This window comes from Onthophagus taurus, chromosome 5 (genome assembly GCF_036711975.1).
Source record: "Onthophagus taurus isolate NC chromosome 5, IU_Otau_3.0, whole genome shotgun sequence".
In the NCBI taxonomy this organism is placed as follows: domain Eukaryota; kingdom Metazoa; phylum Arthropoda; class Insecta; order Coleoptera; family Scarabaeidae; genus Onthophagus; species Onthophagus taurus.
The window spans coordinates 1,988,872-2,011,341 of NC_091970.1; the positions used below are offsets into that span (position 1 = coordinate 1,988,872).

Genomic DNA, 22,470 nt, shown 5'->3' on the forward strand with positions numbered 1-22,470 from the left:
CACAAAAACAAAAATATACTAAAAAAAATCAAAAATTAAGGTTGGTATTAATATTTAAAAAATAAATTGCTATCTTCATTGTGGTTAACTTCGGGTTTAATGTTTTTTATTCTAACTTTTTTGTTTTTTGAGATAAGTGTGTCATCTTTGGACTCGTTTTAAAGGTTTTTTAATGAAGATGACAAATATGTCAAAATTGAGGTTGACGTTTCAAACCGGAAGTGATTGTATCTCCATTAATATTAAAGTTAAATATGTCGAGTTTGGACTCATTTTAAAGGATTTTTTATAAAGTTGACAAATATGTCAAAATTAAAAGTTGAAAGTTCGAACTTTTTGGTTTTTTGAGATAAATGCACCATGTTTGGACACATTTTAAAGGTTTTTTTAATAAAGAATACATCATGAAGTTGTCCATTTGTCTATTATATGAATAACTAACTTCAGGTTTGAAAAGACAACCTCAATTTTGACATATTTGTAATCTTCATTAAAAATCCTTTAAAATGAGTACAAACACGACATATTTATCTTCAATATTAATGCAGTTATGGTCAACTTCCGGTTAAGAATGTCAACGTTAATTTTGACATATTTGTGATGATCGTGAAAAATCCTTTAAAATGAGTCCAAACATGATACGTTTAATTCCAATATTAATCGAGATATAAGCAACTTCCGGTTTGAAATGTCAACGTCATTTTGACATATTTTTAATTTTGACATATTTACAAAAACAAAAATATAATAAAAAAAAAATAAAAAATTAAGGTTGGTATTAAATTTAAAAATTAAATTGTTATCTTCATTGTTGCTAACTTCCGGTTTAATGTTTTTTATTCTAACTTTTTTGTTTTTTGAGATAAGCGCGTCGTCTTTGGACTCATTTTAAAGGTCTTTTAATGAAGATGACAAATATGTCAAAATTGACGTTGACGTTTCAAACCGGAAGTGATTGTATCTCCATTAATATTAAAGTTAAATATGTCGAGTTTGGACTCATTTTAAAGGATTTTTTATAAAGTTGACAAATATGTGAAAATTAAGAGTTAAAAGCTCGAACTTTAAAGGTTATTTTACGAAGATTGCGAATATAATGAGTTTATATTATTATTAACCTTCTTTATAGTAATGTGATTCAAAATTGTGTCCAAAATTACTCGAAATAAGTTGGCAAAACTCTTCAAAATAATAGAAAATTAGTTGGTATTTGAAAATTTGTTTGAATGATTCCAAACTGGAATATAGCTACGGGGATAGTCGCCATGGTTATAGTGGTTTTAAGTATTTTTATGGGCTAAGAGCTGGATTTATCTACAAGATAAATTTATCAAGAACTGATAATAAAAGCTATAATTAAACTTTTTCGATAAAATCTTCATCGACTATTAATGTAAAAATTTTCATCATTGCTTATAATATATTCTTGACCTTTCTTAACACATTTACTTGACAATGACATTCCCAAGTTTTTTATTCGATTAAATTTTTTGTTTCAATGTCATTCTGGTCAAATGTAGTTAAAAAAGATATATGCATAAACCTGACGCCGCAATTTTGCATTTCAACACGGAATAGTTTATAATTCACAAAAAAGTCGATAAACTTGTAATAATTGAATGATGCATAGAAAAATAAAACGGGCTGTTCGTACAAACTCTTTAATTTCAAAAAGTAAGTAAATATTTCACTTAACCTTGAAATAAAATATTTATAGATATAGACTTTTTCTACTTGATGACACAGATAAGATAATTAAATAATAATCAAAATATTGTTAAGAACTTGTATTTTTAAAACGAATTCGCCTCGTTCATTTTATCGATAATAACATGCGCATACGAAACCTATCTATCTTATAAAATGTTTTGAATCGAACTCAAAATAGTCGCGTCGTGTTCGTCTCGGTGAATACATTTCAAACGAGATGGATAAAATTAAAGTTGATTCAATGGCTGTCGTAGATATAGAAGAACCGAAAAATAATTACAACAGTGAAAAACCAGCTTGGAAATGTGTGGAAATCGCGCGAAACGCTTTCAATTCGGGAAAAACAAGAAATTTAAATTTCCGCAAAGAACAACTTAAACAATTAAAAAAAATGTACGAAGAAACCGTCGACGAAATGATCGAAGCTTTAGCTAAAGACTTAAGAAAACCAAAACAAGAAACTTGCACAACAGAAATTGTGTTTTTAATAAACGATCTTAAAAATTTGTTGTACAATTTTGATTCATACACGAAAATTGAGAAACCATCCAAACCTTTAGCGAATTTTTTTGATGGAGTTGAGATTCATAACGATCCTTTTGGTGTTGTTCTTATTATGGGAGCTTGGAATTACCCCCTACAATTAACTTTATTACCCGTAGCTGGTGCTATAGCAGCGGGAAATTGCGTTATAATAAAACCATCAGAAATATCATCAGCTACTGACGATTACATCGCAAAAACGATCCCTAAATATCTAGATAAAGATTGTTATCAAGTTTATCAAGGTGGAATTTCCGAAACTACGGATTTATTAAAAGAACGTTTCGATTACATCTTTTTCACCGGATCCCCGATGGTTGGAAAAATCGTCCATAAAGCAGCAGCTCAACACTTAACCCCAACAACTTTAGAATTAGGAGGAAAATCTCCCGTTTACATCGATGATTCCGCCGATATTAACATAACGACTCGAAGAATTCTTTGGGGAAAATTGGTTAATTTAGGACAAACTTGTATTGCCCCAGATTACGTTTTATGCACAAAAGAGACCCAAGAAAATTTTATCAACACCGTTCCAAAAGTAATCAAAGAATTTTACGGGGATGATCCAAAAAAATCAAAAGATTTATGCAGAATCATCAACCAAAGAAATTTCGACCGATTAACACGATTAATTAATAAATCAAAAATTGCTTTTGGAGGCGAAACGGATCCGAAGGAACGCTACATTTCACCAACAATCCTAAGGGATTGCACCCAAAACGATCCTGTTATGAAAGAAGAAATTTTTGGGCCAATCCTACCAATCGTCGTTGTCGAAAATGTAAACGAAGCGATTAATTTTATAAATTCAGGTGAAAAACCTTTAGCTTTATACATTTTTTCAAAAAAATCTTCGATCACTAATTTAATTTTAAACTCAACATCAAGCGGAGGAGTTACAATTAACGACACAGTGATGCACATCGTTTGCGAAAATCTCCCATTTGGAGGAGTTGGAAATAGCGGGATGGGAAATTACCATGGAAAAAGATCGTTCGATGTTTTCACCCATAAAAAATCGGTTCTAAAAAAGAATTTTTTGGGAATTGCCGAAACGGCCCAATCGATGAGGTACCCACCTTATTCGGATACGAAAATACAAATCGCTTCGTTTTTTGTTGCTAAAAGGAGAGAGTTACCGATGAAGTTTTTTGGGTATTTATTTGTTTTTATTTGTGGGGCTTTAATTGCGTTATTAATTAATTATTTAATTGAAAAAAAATAAATCAAACAACTTGTTTTAAAGTTCATGATTTAAAAAACAAATTTAAAAAGGGTAAAGTGCAACAAATTGATTTATTAGAATTTAGATGTTTTTTATTTTTTGTTATTTAATAAATAAACATTTTTGTAATAAAAAATTCGTTTAAAAAACGACTTGTTTTTCGTTCATATTTTCCATAATTTGTTTTTAACTTGATGTTAATTGCATCTGGTTTAACCTTGCAACATAAACGAGCTCAATATGGGAAAAAAACACGTGGGTATAGAATAGAGAATTGTGTCGTGGACTTGCTAAGACCTCGATAAATAAAGAAAAGTGAAGGAAACTTTATCAATTAAGAAAAATAAAACTTATTATTTATTTTATTACTTTATTTTAGCCAACTTAAAATCCAAAATCTAATGCTATGTCGCGTTATGTTAGGTGACAAAGTACAGGGTGGTTCAAATTCGATGTCCGAATAGGCTAACTCGGAAACTATAAGAGTTAGAAAAAAAGTAGCTTACATGTCATGATCTCGTTTTTCGAGAAACTGCTAATGCCGAAAACCTCATAGCGCTATCGTCTTTTGTTTTTCCCCTAGAGGCCAAAATTGGAAATATCGTAAAACCAGCAAGTGCAATTATCTTCGTTATTATTATAGGTGGAGTATTATAACTAAGATATTATATGGACACTTTTTTATATAGAATTGGATGACGTAGTCAAAAAAATTTTTTCGGTTTTAGATTTTGAGATATCATCACAATTTTCGTTTTTTTAAATGGAAACAACCACTGATTATTCGCTTATTAAATTCGTTATTTTTTTCTGATTACAAAAATATAGGGTTCGACAGGTCTATTTCTTATTGTTTTAGAATAAAACTAAAAATAAACTTTTCTTTTAGTGTCATCGACGAAATTAAATTTACAGTTTCCTATAAATTATGGTACTATAACTAAAAATTAAAAAAACAAATTTCTGAAGTTTGAAACAAATAAATTTGTTGAACTATTTAATTTATATATGTTTTACACAAAAGTTGGAATAGATTGCATTATTTCACATTTTTTATTAATATTTAATATTATTATTAAATGACTTAATAAATTATTGATAGATGGCGCTCATATATTTTTCTTTTGAATTCAAATAAACATAGCAACATTTGTTTGTATTCAAAAAGTGTCACTTTAAAAATCCTGTAATAATATTAAATATTAATAAAAAATGTGAAATAATGCAATCTATTCCAACTTTTGTGTAAAACATATATAAATTAAATAGTTCAACAAATTTATTTGTTTCAAACATCAGAAATTTGTTTTTTTAATTTTTAGTTATAGTACCATAATTTACAGGAAACTGTAAATTTAATTTCGTCGATGACACTAGATGGAAATTTAAAAAAAAAGTTTATTTTTGGCTTTATTTTAAAACAATAAGAAATAGACCTGTCGAACCCTATATTTTTGTAATCAGAAAAAAATAACGAATTTAATAAGCGAATAATCAGTGGTTGTTTCCATTTAAAAAAACGAAAATTGTGATGATATCTCAAAATCTAAAACCGAAAAAATTTTTTTGACTACGTCATCCAATTCTCTATAAAAAAGTGTCCATATAATGTCTTAGTTATAATACTCCACCTATAATAATAACGAAGATAATTGCACTTGCTGGTTTTACGATATTTCCAATTTTGGCCTCTAGGGGAAAAACAAAAGACGATAGCGCTATGAGGTTTTCGGCATTAGCAGTTTCTCGAAAAACGAGATCATGACATGTAAGCTACTTTTTTTCTAACTCTTATAGTTTCCGAGTTAGCCTATTCGGACATCGAATTTGAACCACCCTGTACAGGGTGGTCCGAATAGGCTAACTCGGAAACTATAAGAGTTAGAAAAAAATGATCTCGTTTTTCGAAAAACTGCTAATGCCGAAAACCTTATAGCGATATCGTCTTTTGTTTTTCCCCTAGAGGCCAAAATTGAAAATATTGTAAAACCAATAAGTGCAATTATCTTGGTTATTATTATAGGTGGAGTATTATAACTACGACATTATATTTTTACAGGGAATTTCATGACATAGTCAAAAAAAATTTTTCGGTTTTAGATTTTGAGATATCATGAGAATTTTTGTTTTTTTAAATGGAAACAACCACTGATTATTCGCTTATTAAATTCGTTATTTTTTTCTAATTACAAAAATATAGGGTTCGACAGGTCTATTTCTTATTGTTTTAGAATAAAGCTAAAAATAAAGTTTTTCGAGGAAATTAAATTTACAGTTTCCTGTAAGTTACGGGGGCGGTAGGTAAAATCTAAAAAGCAAACAATTAAATACGAAGAAAACTTCTGGTATTTAAAAACAAATCATTTTTTAATATGTAACATTCTAACATGTTAAACTTTTCAAAATTTTCGTAACTGATCTTAAAAACAGAATTTTTAAAGTGACACTTCAGAAAATTTTTGAATACAAACAGATGTTGCTATGTTTATTTGAATTAAAAAAAAAATGAGCGCCATCTATCGATAATTTATTAAGTAATTTAAAAATAATATTAAATCGTAATAAAAAATGTGAAATAATGCAATCTATTCCAACTTTTGTGTAAAACATAAGTATCAGAAAAACATAAAACAAATATCAGAAATATGTTTTTTTAATTTTTAGTTATAATTTACAGGAAACTGTAAATTTAATTTCTTCGACGACACTAAAAGAAAAGTTTATTTTTAGTTTTATTCTAAAACAATAACAAATAGACCTGTCAAACCCTATATTTTTGTAATCAGAAAAAAATAACGAATTTATTAAGTGGTTGTTTCCATTTAAAAAAACGAAAATTATAATTAATATCTCAAAATCTAAAACCGAAAAATTTTTTTGACTACGTCATCAAATTCTCTGTAAAAAAGTGTCCATATAATGTCTTAGTTATAATACTCTATATATCACATACGTAATATAATATACTATATATCGTTTACTTGATCTGATCTTTGCCAATATGAGTTGCGCAGTCACTCGCGATCTCGACCCGTTGCTTGCTGAGGATTCCCATCATCCCGCTTTAGCGGTTGTTCTGGATTATGCTCCCCAGGTTTCCATGTTTAAGAATCGTGGCCTACCCACCTATAACTTTAAGCGTGCAGACTATCCTTTGTTGTATCGGATGTTGGGTGAGGTGAATTGGTCGGACCTGGATGGTATTAGAATGGTAGATGATGCATGCCGGCTTCTTTATAACAAGCTACACGATGTTTTTGATTTAGCAGTGCCTAAAACTGTGAGAAATTCTACGAATCGTCGTTGGCCTGCTTGGTTCACGAAGGAGATAAGGGATTGTATTCGCATGAAGGAGAATATGCGCGCAAGGCATAAGCGTAGTGGTTCACTGTATTGCCTGAATGAATTTAAACGCTACAGATGTCTATTGAAACACCTCATTACCGATGCATATAATGCGTACATGAACGATGTTGAGCGATCTTTGATTTCTGATCCCAGTACCTTCTGGGCCTATATTCGGTCACGGAAGGGCGGTACTCGCATTCCAGGCCTGATGACAAATGGAAACCTGGAGTTCAGTTCGGGTCGAAGTATTGTGGATGCTTTTGCTGATTATTTTGAGTCCGTTTATATTCAATCTGATCCTGTTTTTGTGGAGTCTGATTTCCCCGATCATAGTCTTTGTTTGTCAGTGGAGAGCTTCAGCTTAGAGGAGGTTGAGGATGCGTTGAAGCGTACAAAGAATACACTTACTGCTGGAGTCGATGGGATACCGAGCTTTTTACTGCAGGACTGTGCTTCGATTCTGGCCGCCCCATTGCTTTCGATTTTCAATCTGGTCCTGTCTACTTCTACCTTTCCGTCGTTATGGAAAGAGTCATACGCCTGCTGAGATTGTGAATTGCAGACCTATATCGCTGCTGTGTGGTTTCTCGAAGACTTTTGAAAGTGTTCTTTTCAAGCACATCTCATATCATTTAAGCAAGTACATAAGCCCAGTCCAACACGGATTTGTTTGTGGTCGATTTGTTGCTGATGTAATCGACGCTAGAGGGCAGGTAGATGCTGTGTATCTTGCTGTGTACTTTATCTTATTGAAAAAGCTGAGTAACTTTGGATTAAGTGCTCCACTGTTGTCGTTAATGAAATCTTATTTGCTAGGTCGGCAGCAGTTTGTTAATTACGGCGGCTTCACTTCCAGAGGATTTTCTCCAACTTCAGGGGTTCCCCAGAGATCCAACCTCGGTCCATTGCTGTTCCTGGCTTTTATTAATGACGTATCCGTTGATCTTGGATCCGAGAAGCTGCTATTCGCGGATGATTTGAAATTATTCTCGGCTGTTGGGGAACTCAGCGATTGTAAACGCTTGCAGAAAAACCTGATTCGTGTTGAGCATTGGTGCCTTAGCAACCGTTTATCACTTAATATTTCTAAATGTTTTACCATGACATTTTCTAAAAAAGTAAACACAATTGACTGTGCATATTACTTGGCCAATCAACCGTTGATGTCCGAACGTAAGTGCTCTGACCTTGGGGTGCTGTTTGACAGTGGACTGACTTTTAACGAACATATTCTTAACTTTGTTGCTAATTGTTATAAAATTTACGGGTTTATTGTTCGAAACTGTAAGGGGTATGCGGTAATTGTTTGGTATCCGTTCTATCAGTTTTACGTGAACGCGCTTGAATCTATACAAAAGACATTTTTAAAGTACCTATGCTTTCGACTGGATCGTGTTTACCCGCCTAGGGGTGCAGATTACGCGTTTCTCCTTTCGCGATTTGGTTTTCTTTCACTACAACAGCGCAGAGTTGTTTACATAGTTAAATTTATTCATAAACTGTTGCATAATGATATTGATTGCGGCTGGTTGTTGGAAAGGTTATCCTTTCTTGTACCGCGTCTCAACGCACGCTGTCCCCTCACGTTCTATAATTGCCGTAGTAATAGTAACACTTTACGAAAATCTCCTGTCTCGTTGATGTCCGATTACGGCAATCAGGTTTCGCCGCATTGCGATATGTTTTTTGATTCCTTGAACACGGTGGTTGCGGTAACTTTGGATCATTTCGGCATGCAGTAGATTGTTAGTAGTTATGATTACGATTAGTTTATTATGTTATATTATAGTAGACGCCACGAGAGCTGGCAGTAAATCATCATTTTCCGCTCTTACAAATGGCATACGTAATTCACAAACCGCTATAGAGTAATATGTGTTAGAAAGAGATAGCATTAGTTTAATATGTCTGCTGTACAATTCAAATGGCCACGTCGAAAAAGTACGTCTGTTCTTCTAAGGGATGTAACTCTATAGTTATAACCTCAAATCGAAATTAAATAATATCTTTGACAATGTTTGACATAAAACCTCCATTACTAACATAACCTACATTTAAATGTATGTGGTGAAATAATCTAAGTCGTACGTCCATATCTTGATTCATACCATTTTTAAGCGATCTGTCACTGCCAGCTCTCGTGGTTTCTACTATAGTTTGTATTTTTGCTTATAGCTTATCTTTTTCATTTAGTTAATTAATTTTGTTATTTAATTTTGATGTTATAATATTTTTTTTTCCTGTAACTGGGTGGTACCTGTGGGAAAACCTATAATAATAACCAAGATAATTACATTTGCGGGTTTTACGATATTTTCAATTTTGGCCTCTAGGGGAAGAACAAAAGACGATAGCGCTATGAGGTTTTCGGCATTAGCAGTTTCTCGAAAAACGAAATCATGACATATCAGCTACTTTTCTTCTAACTCTTACAGTTTTCGAGGTAGCCTATTCGAACATCGAATTTGAACCACCCTGTACTGTTCCTGGCCACTCAACGTCAATGCTTCCTTTAAAACCGGATAGGTTTGTGTTCTTAAATACAGGTGTCTCACGTAACTGGTTCGTTAAAACTTTTTTAGGTTCCAGTATTCGTACAGTTTTGAAATTTTGGTTTTGTTCATTCGGAAATTTCGATCTAAAATATTTTCAAGATAGCTGCCACTTCCGATCTACCGGAAGTAGACCATAACTTCGTTATTTTAAACGGAATGCTATAGTTTTTATTGCACCTTTTAATTGTACGTAAAAAAATATGTTGACTTTCATAAAAGTTATAGGTACCTAACCTTTTTCGTTTTCGAGTTATTTTGATTTTAAGGTTTTTTTGGCAAATTTCACCATGCTCTTTAAAGCCCTATATCCCAGCCAACATTCATTCAAAAAAGCTCTAAATTGGCACGTTTACTCTTCATATGCTCTCAAATAGATTTTCATATATTGTATCAGAGTATCTTATACAGGGTGGTCAAAAATTGAATTACCGTTTCTCCATATTTAATGGGGAGAAAGTCGAAAATTTTAAATGGAACGCCCTATATTCTGTTAGCCTACATGAAAGGGAATTTAATTCTCTACAATTTATTTATAAAAAAACATTAAAACCTGCATTTTGTGCATGTTTTAATAAATTTCGCAATATGAGGCAAACTACAATAAATAGGTATGGGAATGTTTATAGATAATTTGTAGAGAATTAAATTCTCTTTCTGATAGGATTAAAAAAATTTAAAATTTTCGACTTTCTCGCCATTGAATATGGAGAAAGAGTAATTCAATTGTTGACCACCCTGTATAAGATACTCTGATACAACAAATGACAATCTATTTGACAACATCTGAAGAGTAATCGTGGAAACGTAGATCTTTTTTGAATGAACGTTGGCTGAGATATGGAGTTTTAAAGAGCATGTTGAAATTTACCAAAAAAAGCTTATAACCAAAATAACTCGAAAACGAAAAACGCTAGGTACCAATAACTGTTATCAAAGTCAACCTATTTTTTCACGCACAATTAAACAGTATAATAAAAACTATAGCATTTCATTTAAAATAGCGAAGTTATGGTCTACTTCCGGTAGACCGGAAGTGGCACCCATCTTGAAAATATTTTAGATCGAAAGTTCTGAATGAACAACCCATGCTACCAAAAAATCAAATCTCTACGAATAGTGGAACCTGAAAAAGTTCTAACGAACCAGTTACATGAGACACCCTGTATAGTTATGAACACTTCTGATAGGAATAATCGTTGCTTCTACTCAAAAATCCCGTTTTTTTCAACATTATTCATTTGTCGCTTAGTCAAGTGATGCATAACGCGGTCCAATTATCACATTGTACTTCTAAAAATTATTAAAACCCGTATAACTTGAAATCCTGAAAAGATTGAATTGCCCTAAATTATTAAAACAAAAAACTCCTTTTAATTTTTTTAAATTTTATTAATTTTACATAAAAATCCATTGCAAAACACAACCAAAAACAAACCCTAAAACAAAAACAATAAGATAATTCGAAACCCTGAAAGGAAACCACCTCCTTTTTTCAGTAATAACATCAATAATTTTTATTTTATTATCAGAATACGGCGGATATCTCAACATTTGAAACTTTTCGGCTACATTTGAGAATCGTTTCTTTAAAACGCTTTTTTCATGCGTAAAAGTATCGAAACTTTTCTTCCCATGGTAACACCCCATACCACTACCACCAACCCCACCAAACGGTAATTCCCCGCATAATACTTGTATAACGGTATCGTTTATAGTCACCGATCCGCTTGAAGTTTGTTTCAAAATAAAATCGATATTTTCTGAATTTTTTGAAAAAATGTATAACGATAAAGGTTTTTCTTTTTGATTTATTACATCTATACCTTCTCGTATATTAAAAACATTAACAATCGGTAAAATTGGCCCAAAAATTTCTTCTTGCATAATAGAATCAGTCAATTTTACGTTTATTAAGATAGTTGGTTCGATGTAAAGATCTCCACTATCGAAATTCCCCCCAATTTCAACTTGGGACGTTTTAATTAAATTAACTAATCGATTAAAATGTTGTTTCGTTATAATTCTAGAGAGATCGGACGATTTTTTTGGATCATCGCCGTAAAAATCTTTCAAAATTAATTTTGAGTGCATCAAAAATTTTTTTTCGATTTCTTTGGTACATAAAATATAATCGGGGCCGACGCAAGTTTGCCCCGAGTTTAAAAACTTTCCCCAAATAATTCTTCTAGTTGTTATCTCCATGTCTACGTCATCATCGATAATAACCGGGCATTTTCCACCTAATTCTAAAGTTGTTGGAGTTAAGTTGTTTGCTGCAGCTTTTTGAATAATTCGCCCCACTTGGGTTGAGCCGGTAAAAAAGATGTAATCAAATTTTTCTTTTAATAATTCGTTAGTTTCGGTTATTCCCCCCGCAAAAACTTTGTAACATTCGTAATCGAGGTATTTTTGTATGTTTTTAACCATGTATTTCGATGAGTTTGAGGATAACTCGGATGGTTTTAAAATGACACAATTTCCTGCTGCTATAGCACCAGCTAATGGTATTAAAGTAACTTGCATCGGATAATTCCAAGCTCCTATTATTAAAACAACACCATAAGGTTCTTTTATTATCATTGGGCAATCAAAAATGTAGTCTAAGCTTTTATCGAGCTTTTTCGGTTTCGTATACTCATTGAAATTATAAATTAAATTTTTTAAATCGTTTATAATCATTTTGTACTCGCTCATAAAGCTTTCTTGTTTCGGTTTTTTTAAATCTTTATACAACGCTTCGAAAAATTCGTTTTTGGTTTCTTCGTACATCGTTAAAAGTCGTTGTAATTGTTCTTTTCGAAATTTCAAGCACTTCGTACGTCCAGATTCGAACATTTTTCTTGTCGTTTCGACGAAATCTTTTGAGTTATTTGTTATGCGAACGGTTTCCTCCATGTTTATTACGGAAGTAGCGCACATTTCTCTTTCACTCGACACGAAAACACCTTTCTTAACTCGATCTAACGACTAAGAAAGTTTCTTTAACACTGAAACGATGAGAGAAATATTTTCACGACGAACGTTTGGGATTTATTTTTCTTTTTCTTTTCGCTTTTACTTTCAGATGAAGAGGGGAAATAGAAAGTTTTATTTACTTTATTTTTTATTATTTACTTCCTGGCGTTACGCAATCATTTCACTTTAAATATTACCTTGCAAGTATAGGACAACTCGTAAAGTAATGGACGTACCGCTAAATATAGCTGGCTTTTTTCGATAAAAAAAAGACAAGGTCGTAAAATTAATGAATTTAAATGTTACAAAAAATTAAAAAAGATGTTTTATATGAAAAAACACCATAACATTTTACATTTTTTATCCACTATGAATTAAATTAATTCTCGTTCGATGCAGTTTGGATAAAACTTTTAAGCAATTTCGCCTCAATTAACCCTTTGTGTCCCAAGAAGTCAAAAATTTTGAAACTTTGTGACAGATTTAAAACGCTATCAAAATACACCCAGTAAAGGCCTTTGGAATCAATTTTAACAAAATATGCAATCCCCATTCCAGGGGGATAATGGTACTTGAGAGTACCGCCAAGCATCAAAATATATTTTAGTGATGTTGCTGTATAAAAAAACTTTTATTACTAATATAAAAATAATACATTTTTTATTACTTTAGAAAATAAGTAACACTTTCTTTAGCTAAATCACATTATGATATTCAGAAAAACAGTTCTTTCTTTCATTACAACATAAATAAACCTTGTACGCAGTACATTTTGAGTGGGGTCTAGCTTTGGCAGAACAATTTTTACAACTTCCTCTTTCTACGGCGTTTTCATGGCAAATTTGAATATTTATTTATCAGACCTGCAGCTACAGAACGACGAAAATCTGATAGAATATTGAGAAAAAACATATTGAGCAAAAACTAACATTTTCACATAATCTAAGTGTCAAAAAAGATGCTAATTCAAAATTTTTTGGCAACCGCGTTTATTGAAATTAAGAAATGAAACTTATTTTAAATTGAAGCTCAAAGCTTTCTGTTTAAATCGATATGTAATAATCGTTGGGGTGGATTGGAAAAATATTTAAAAAAAAATGTGGAAACAAGACTTACATTTTTGTATAACCTAAAAGTGCCAAAAAAGATGATAAATTAAAAATTCCTAAAAGCCGTATTTATTGAAATTAAGGAACGAGACTTGTTCTAAATTAAAGCTCAAAGCTTTCTCTTTAAAATGATGTATAATAATTGTTGGGTTGGATTGGAAAAATATTAAGAAAAAAAATGTTGAAACAAAACTTACATTTTCGTATAACCTAAAACTGTCAAAAAAGAAGCTAATTTAAAAATTCCTGGAAGCTGTATTTACTGAAATTAAGGAATGAGACTTGTTCTAAATTAAAGCTCAAAGCTTTCTCTTTAAAACAATGTATAATAATTGTTGGGTTGGATTGGAAAAATATTGAGAAAGAGATGTTGAAATAAAACAACTACATTTTCGTATAGGCTAAAACTGTCAAAAAAGATGATAAATTAAAAATTCCTGAAAGCTGTATTTATTGAAATTAAGGAATAAGACTTGTTCTAAATTAAAGTTCAAACCTTTCTCTTTAAAATGATGTATAATAATTGTTGGGTTGGATTGGAAAAATATTAAGAAAAAAAATGTTGAAACAAAACTTAGATTTTCGTATAAACTAAAACTGTCAAAAAAGAAGCTAATTTAAAAAATCCTGGAAGAGGTATTTACTGAAATTAAGGAATAAGACTTATTTTAAATTAAAGCTTAATGCTTTCTTCTTAAAATGATCTGTAATAATCACACCTAATAACCATTTATTAAAGAGATACCTTTTTGAACAACAAAATTCAACAACACCACGTTTCACTAAACTTCTAATCTCACATCTGGACGAATAAGTTTAAATATATCTAAAAACCCTACAGTGCGGATTGTGTCATTTTTTATACAGATTCTTTCTTGTATAGTAGAAAGTACCGACAGCACTATATGCGTCTAATAGATGACTACGGTTTAAAATGAGTGTTTAAAACTACCGGTACTTTAAAGTACCGTCGGGACACAAAGGGTTAAATTAATTCTGGTAGATGTACAGGGTCTACCAGAACCTGGTCAACTGTAATTTTATAAATCTGAAGCTAACTTCAGCCACATCAATATTACTACTGTGATATTGGTTGCATACTTGCAATGATGACGTCGGGTACGATAATTAATTAACACACTGTACAGGGTGTCCCAATTTCGATGTCCGCATAGGCTATCTCCGAAACTAAAAGAGATAGAAAAAAAGTAGCTTACATGTCATGATCTCGTTTTTCGAGAAAATGCTAATGCCGAAAACTCCGAACAGCTATCGTCTTTTGTTTTCGCCCTATCGGCAAAAACTGAAAATTTTGCAAAAACGACAATCGCGAATATCTCACTTATTATCAAAGATGGAGTATTATAAATAAAACATTATATGGGCAACTTTTTACGAAGAATTCAGTGGCGTAGGTAGAATTTTTTTCCCATCATAGTTGGCTATGACTTAAAATGATTTGTTATTTTCTTCTGATAACAAATATATATAGTTTGTGGGGTATATTTCTTATAGTTATTGAATAATTCTAAATCTAATGTATGTATTTAAAAGTTAATGTTGCTATGGTGATAACCATACATACTATGATGGAACATAATGTATTAAATAATTGCCAAAGTTTGTATTTAAAAATTCGATATCAACTCTGGCATTATGCACCAGCGTGTTAAGTGTCAAAGTATAACAAAACTGAATAAAATTTTACAATGAATTTCGAAAATTATGAAAAATGTAACATGATGGAATGCGATATGTTATCAGATAAGAATGCGACGTTAGCCGCGGAATTTTATTTCACAAGATATCCAGAAAGAAGACAACCGCACGTACGAACCTTCAGCCGGTCAGCAAAAAATTTAATAGATATTTGGTCCTTCCCCAAACCACATACAAAAACATACCAAAATGACCTGCAAGAGAAATTGCAACAAGACGTCTGACCCAAAAGACACCGCTCCCGAATATGAAGGAAAAATAAGTATAAACCATACAAAGCGGGGCTAACTCATTATTTACGTGCCGGAGATGTCAATCGAAGATTAGAATTTTGTAGATGATATTTAAACAAATTAAATAATCTGCTGTTTGTTCAAAATGTAATCTGGACCGATGAAGTCTCTGAGTGTTCAAAGAAAATTGGGGTTCAATGTCCTTTTAGATAATAGAATTTTGGCATATGGTATCTACCATAAAAACTTAAACTCAGGGAAATACCTCAATATATTAAGGCAGCACATTGAGCCATTGGACGACAATTTGCCACTAAATATGTCTCAAATGATATATTTTCAATATGACGGAGCACCAGCACATAATGCCAGAGTTGTTAGTGAATTTTTAAATACTACTACAAACTCAAGGACAGTAGAATCTAACAGGACTGCTACATCCATTGTTGTGACAGCCTACCCGCAAACTACGTCACACCATTTTCCACGTCCAGCTGTTGTTATGGTCTATGCGTTTGCTGTGAGAGGTTATATCCTAGACGTATTCATATTAGTTTTGAAGTTTTATGTTTTTAGACGTATTAATGTCCTTCATATAACCTCTAAAAACATAGACAGTTACCAGGCGTGGCAAATAGTGTGACGTAGAGTGCGGGCAACCAACCCGTAGTCGACTACACTGGATGTAGCAGTCCTGTTAGATTCTACTGTCCTTGCTACAAACTTTGGCTATAATTGGAAACAATGCTTTCCCTCATGGTATGGTTATCACCATAACAACATTAACTTTTAAATACATACATTAGACTTAGATGGAACAAAATGAATTTTTGTTAATTATTCAATAACTATAAGAAATATACCCCAGAAACTATATATATTTGTTATCAGAAGAAAATAACAAATTATTTTAAGTCAACTATGGTTTCCATTTAAAAAAATAAAGTTACGTCTAAAATCTCGAAAATAAAAGATGGGAAAAAAAATCTACCTACGCCACTGAATTCTTCGTAAAAAGTTGCCCATATAATGTTTTATTTATAATACACCATCTTTGATAATAAGTGAAATATTCGCGATTGTCGTTTTTGCAAAATTTTCAGTTTTTGCCGATAGGGCGAAAACAAAAGGCGATAGCTGTTCGGAGTTTTCGGCATTAGCATTTTCTCGAAAAACGAGATCATGACATGTAAGCTACTTTTTTTTTATCTCTTTTAGTTTCGGAGATAGCCTCTGCGGACATCGAAATTGGGACACCCTGTACAGTGTGTTAATTAATTATCGTACCCGACGTCATCATTGCAAGTATGCAACCAATATCACAGTAGTAACATTGATGTGGCTGAAGTTAGCTTCAGATTTAAATCCACAACAGATTCAGATTTATAAAATTACAGATTCAGATTTTGGTGTTTGCGGGATTAGGTTAGTCTCGAAAAAAGAGATCGGGACATGGCACCTACTTTTTTCGTATCTCTTATAGTTTCTGAGATAACCTATAATAACACCCAAATTTGCCCACCCTGTACAGTGTGTTAATTAATTATCGTACCCAGTAAGCAACCAAATACGCAAATCGCGTATTGCAATACCACTACTGTGATATTGGTTGCATACTTGCAATGATGACGTCATAGTGATAATTAATTAACACTCTGTATAGTTTACAAAACTATACTCTGTTTTTAAACCATGAGGAGTAAACGCGAAAGTCAGATTTACACTAGGAAAAATCACCAGAAAATATCACTAGATATTTTGGCGGTAAATTTAAATTAATAATTATTATTATTTATTTATTTACTTATTATTGTATTTATTTTCGTTTGTTATCGTCAACACTAAACATACAAATTAACGTTGAAGTTATGAGTGTATTTATTTCAAAATATAATAAAGAAGGGTTTAAGAACACAAAATTTACAATAATGACACGAAACTGTCGAATTGTCAATAACCTAACCTTCAAATTCAAAATCAACCTTCCTCGCATTCAACCAATCACGTGCAAGGTCAATCTGGTGACAAATTTAAAATACTCCTCCTGGTTTAAAAACAGAGTATAATTGCCAAAGAAAACTTCAAGGTATAATTAATGTTTGTAAACAAAACTAACCTTACCTCACATTCCTTCACGCTATAATTGACATTACAAAAGAAAACTTCACGCTATAATTGCCATTACTAATTGCCAAAGAAAACTTCATGGTATAATTAATGTTTATAAACAAAACTAACCTTACCTAACATTCCTTCACGCTATAATTGACATTACAAAAGAAAACTTCACGCTATAATTGCCATTACTAATTGCCAAAGAATACTTCATGGTATAATTAATGTTTGTAAACAAAACTAACCTTACCTCACATTCCTTCACGCTATAATTGACATTACAAAAGAAAACTTCACGCTATAATTGCCATTACTAATTGCCAAAGAAAACTTCATGGTATAATTAATGTTGGTAAACAAAACTAACCTTACCTAACATTCAGCGTCTGAAGACACAGGGCTAAACCCGAAACTTAAAAATATACAACTTAGCGCTGAATAACAATTAAAACTAGAACTAACACTTGCACTAGAACTATACTCTGTTTTTAAACCAGGAGGAGTAAACGCGAAAGTCAGATTTACACTGGGAAAAATCACCAGAAAATATCACTAGATATTTTGGCGGTAAATTTAAATTAATAATTATTATTTATTTATTTATTTATTATTGTATTTATTTTCGTTTGTTATCGTCAACACTATACATACAAATTAACATTGAAGTTATGAGTGTATTTATTTCAAAATACAATAAAGAAGGGTTTAAGAACACAAAATTTATAATAATGACACGAAACTGTCGAATAGTCAATAACCTAACCTTCAAATTCAAAATCAAAATTTAAAATTGCCTGTGTGTGAACCTTCCTCGCATTCAACCAATCACGTGCAAGGTCAATCTGGTGACAAATTTAAAATACTCCTCCTGGTTTAAAAACAGAGTATAGTAGAAGCCTAGGGAGTCAAATCTTATCGAAAGCTTGTGATAACTTAAGTAATAAGGCGAGACAGAATATCATTCTCTATATATATTCGCTGATTCTACATACTTGGTATCTGCTAGATAACCGTTAAGTGACGTCAAAGTAACAGATAAAGTCAGGTAAGCTCTCTTCGGGGTAGGTCTTCGGCAATTATGGGTAGCATCTACAAGAACTACCATTCTGACAAGTGGTAAACCCCCATGTCCATCCGACACTGTACAGGGTGTCCTTTTATCACAAATGCTATGGATGCATGAAGCATCTGTCCACAAGCTGATGTAAACTTGCATAATATGCATTCTTGGTTCGAGCAAAACCCTCATAGCTTTCACACCTTTATCTATTGGGTAGACTAAACGATCTGACTTTTCAAGAAAAACCAATAACCAGGGAAAATATGACAAAACACTAAATACCAGTAGATTAAATAAATGTGTTTTGGTTTATTTTGTTTTATTATCATTGTTGATATTTCATTGATCCGTTGGCATTTCAACACGCCTCAAAAGTAGTTTTGAAGCAGTTCTAAGCTTGGATAAAGTGTGAAGGAAGGTTCTAGATAATAAAATTTTTGTTCTCTCTTATTTGTTTCCTATGGTAACTTGATCCGATTAAGATATACAAATTTTTAACATTTTCTTTTATAATTCGAGAATGAATGGAGATATCGAGATGCGGTTTTCACTAATATTTAGCAAATTTGATGGTGATTAACGTTTCATTTAACTTTTTTTCAAAAATCACATAAATATGCAACCGCTGCAGATAACGCCCTCTAGCTTAATTGTTTTAAACCAAGCGGTCTTACTGAAAATATCTTTTAAAAGAGCATGAAATGCTCTTTCAAACAAGACCAAAAATATTCAAATCGGTTGAATGGTCCCTGTATAGCTGAGAGGGTTCTGGGACTGAGATTCGATCCCAGAACCCCTTAGCTATACTACTTGCAAGGCTCAATGATTTATTCCTCCTAAATGTAACAAACCAGTTACGTGAGACACCTGTATATACAGGGTGTCTCAGAGGAACCGGTCATTAGAAGTTTCTGGGGTTTTGGCCAAAATAAAAATTTGAGAATTCAGACTTAAGTATAATCAATTGCGTTCTCTTTGACTAAAATATTTTCCGGTTATACCGGAAGTGCAAGAATTCATTGAGAAGGCTTGTTTTCCATGGCACACTAGGTTAATATCGATATATGTGAGCATTTTTCAAAAAACCCTAATTATTTCCCAAACTATTAATGTTAGGCATAAGACATGTGGAGTATCAAAGATGTAAAATAAGGCGTAGAAGACGACTAAGTAATAAAATATGGGGTTGCCATTTAAAAAAATGAAGTTATGGTACTTCAAAATTTCGAAAAGTTAACGTGCCATAGTAAAGTGACCAAACAATCTAGACAGCGGTTCTCGGCACCAAAACATACTCCATCATGTTGCTTAAGCATGTTCTGAATTCTAAATTGATATCTCAAAAATCGAGTGTTCTCTGATTTTTTGAATAAATGCCTGCTGGAGCAGATTTTTCTAGAAAAATTCGAATAACTCGAGAACGGCCGAATCAAATTGCAAAAAGTGGAGTTGTTTATAAGCCGTAAAAACAGACAAATCCAAACTTGTAAAAATATACAGGGTGTTCCATTTAAAAAAATAAAGTAGGTGGCGACTTCCGGTATAACCGGAAGTGTTAGAAATCTGAAAATATTTTAATCGAAGAGAACGCAATTGATAATACTTAAATCTGAATTCTCAAATTTTTATTTTTAACCCCAGAAACGTTTAATGGCCGGTCTCGCCGAGAGATAGATATATACAGGGTGGTTCAGTTTTTAATCGGGAAACTTTACTAGGACGTAGTACAATTTTAGTACATAGTATAATAACACAATTTTTTTATATAAACGTAGTTGAGCGAAACATTTACATTTTGTTTTGTATTTCGACTGCAAACTTTACTACTGGTTAAGACCTTATTTTCAAGCATACTTTAAACTTCCTTAGCGCCCTCTAAGGGGATGAAATTCTTTAGTGCATTCAACTTTGCCCCCATTTAACTATTTCTGTATCTCTTATGGTTTCTGAGATCCTGATGGTGGGGGTCGAATTTGAATTACCCTGTATAGGTTAAAAAGGAGCAGTGCGAACACCGACCCTTACAGCAGACCATTTTTGAGTTTTCTTGATAAACCCACAAATGAAATTTCGGAATGTTCTACTATTCAGCATATTATAATATTTACCAGGCGATGAACTGACAGATCATGCCTTCTCTCCATACAGTGTCATAGACATCCGACAGAAAAATGAATGAGGAGAATTTTTGAGCTTCCTCTTCAATATAAGTTGAAAGCGAGATGATTTTGTCAACGAAGCTCCGGTTTGGCCAGATTCTGTTGATGCCCCTTCAAGTAATTAGGATGTCTATTACCTTTGTTAGTTTGAATTATCTGGGTAGATTACCAGTCTGGATTATATCAGTGAAAAATCTATCCAGCAAAATTTGCGAATTTATTAGAAATTCTGAGTTCATAGCCCTTGTGCTTTTCCTCAGGTTATTTCCATGAACGCAATTTCTTCATCTGTGAGTGAGTTCAATCTCCGTTGTCTCATTCCACAGGTTTTTGAGTTCCTTTGCGAAGATGCTACTTAATTTCAGACGACTTGAACTACTCACAATTAACACTTGCTCAGTTTGCTGTTTTTTCTGTCAGCCCATTTATTTTGTGTCGGCTCTGATGAGTTGTCTAAAATATCACCGAAACTCAGGTTGTGCTTAAAAAACATGCCAACCTAAGTGTCGTACTGGTATAACTGAGTAATAATCCGTACCTAATCCTGTACCTTTCGGTCCAGAACTCTAATCTCTCTAATTTTTTGGTCCAAATTTTAAACTATAAGTAAATAATTGTCAATTTGATGCAATAAAAATGTTTCTATTATTGACAAATATACAGGGTGTGTCAAATGTCACAGTTATAAGTTATAATTAAAAATTAATTACATCATTTCCCTAAATAGTCCTGAAAGATTTTTTCTTGTCTAAATAACTAAATTAATGACACAATTTTTTAATTTTTCGTTTAAAGAAGTGATCATCGCCATCTAGTGGGCAGTAGTTACCCTAATTTTAGTTGTGACATCTATAATACAAATTTATTAAACTTAACAAAAATTTATTTAAACGTATCTTATTTATTTATTTATTAATTACTTTTATTTTAGTTCCAAGGTGATAAACAAGAAGCTTACGTCCGAATAACATTAAATCAACACTACAGGGTGGTCAAAGAGAAACGAACATCAATCTCAAAACCATCCAAAGACGGACAAATTTCATTCAGCGAATGTTTTAACTTTAAAATGGCTCCGAGTAACGTGGACGTTTCCAGTTTGGCTTTCCACGTTTTCCAAGCGACCACTGGTTACGGTAGGGGTATGTGTATTTTTGCTTTATTTTTATTTTGCTCCAATTTTTTAATTAATCCTTTAACGATCTTTTAACACTAAGCACGCAATCGATTAAATACAAAATAAAATTAATCCCGCTTAAAGTTGCTTGGGCGAAAATAATTTTTCCATTGCTCGACATAACCTTGTCCCCATTACGTTGATGGACGATTGTGACGAAACAGTTTTGAAACAGGATACAGGAAGCGGTGAAAAAAATTATTGTTCCAATCATATTGAAAGCTCGTTGAAGTAAATCGTGCATGTGTACGCCAAAAATGTAACCCAAACAAGTTATTCCTGATATTATTAGAAACGAAACGTAAGCGATTATTGGAAAAATCATTCGAACCTGTGATTTTTCTGAAGTCGAAATTGAAGAGTATAGACACGAGCAAATTAAACAGATTATCTAGAACAAAAAATTATTAAATTATTAAATAATTAAGATTTAAATTTCTTACCACTTGAGATAACTTCAACAAAATTTCTTTCCCACAAAAACTATAAGCTTCGTACGAATGATAATACAACTTATAAGAATCTCTCGAAGACGAAGATTCGGTACTTATTAAACGTT

The 22,470-nt window shown here is 32.2% G+C and overlaps 2 protein-coding genes and 2 pseudogenes across 4 annotated transcripts in view; 2 read left to right on the top strand and 2 right to left on the bottom strand.

Annotated features, from left to right (window-relative positions):
- The window catches only part of LOC111422295 (synaptotagmin-15-like), a 75,887-nt gene that overhangs the window by 52,291 nt on the left and 1,126 nt on the right, over nt 1–22,470 (top strand). For 2 of the 3 annotated variants that reach the window (XM_071196158.1, XM_071196157.1), the window contains exon 10: nt 21,666–21,876. In XM_071196158.1, coding sequence (XP_071052259.1) covers nt 21,666–21,876 — 211 coding nt within the window. The remainder of the gene's footprint in view (nt 1–21,665; nt 21,877–22,470) is intronic. The other variant, XM_071196159.1, reaches the window with a different exon arrangement.
- The window catches only part of LOC111419379 (26S proteasome regulatory subunit Rpt1), a 79,438-nt gene that overhangs the window by 38,081 nt on the left and 18,887 nt on the right, over nt 1–22,470 (bottom strand). The gene's annotated exons all lie outside the window — the stretch shown is intronic.
- Nucleotides 1,866–3,633, top strand: LOC111422269 (aldehyde dehydrogenase, dimeric NADP-preferring pseudogene; annotated as a pseudogene).
- LOC111418616 (aldehyde dehydrogenase, dimeric NADP-preferring pseudogene) lies at nt 10,769–12,511 on the bottom strand (annotated as a pseudogene).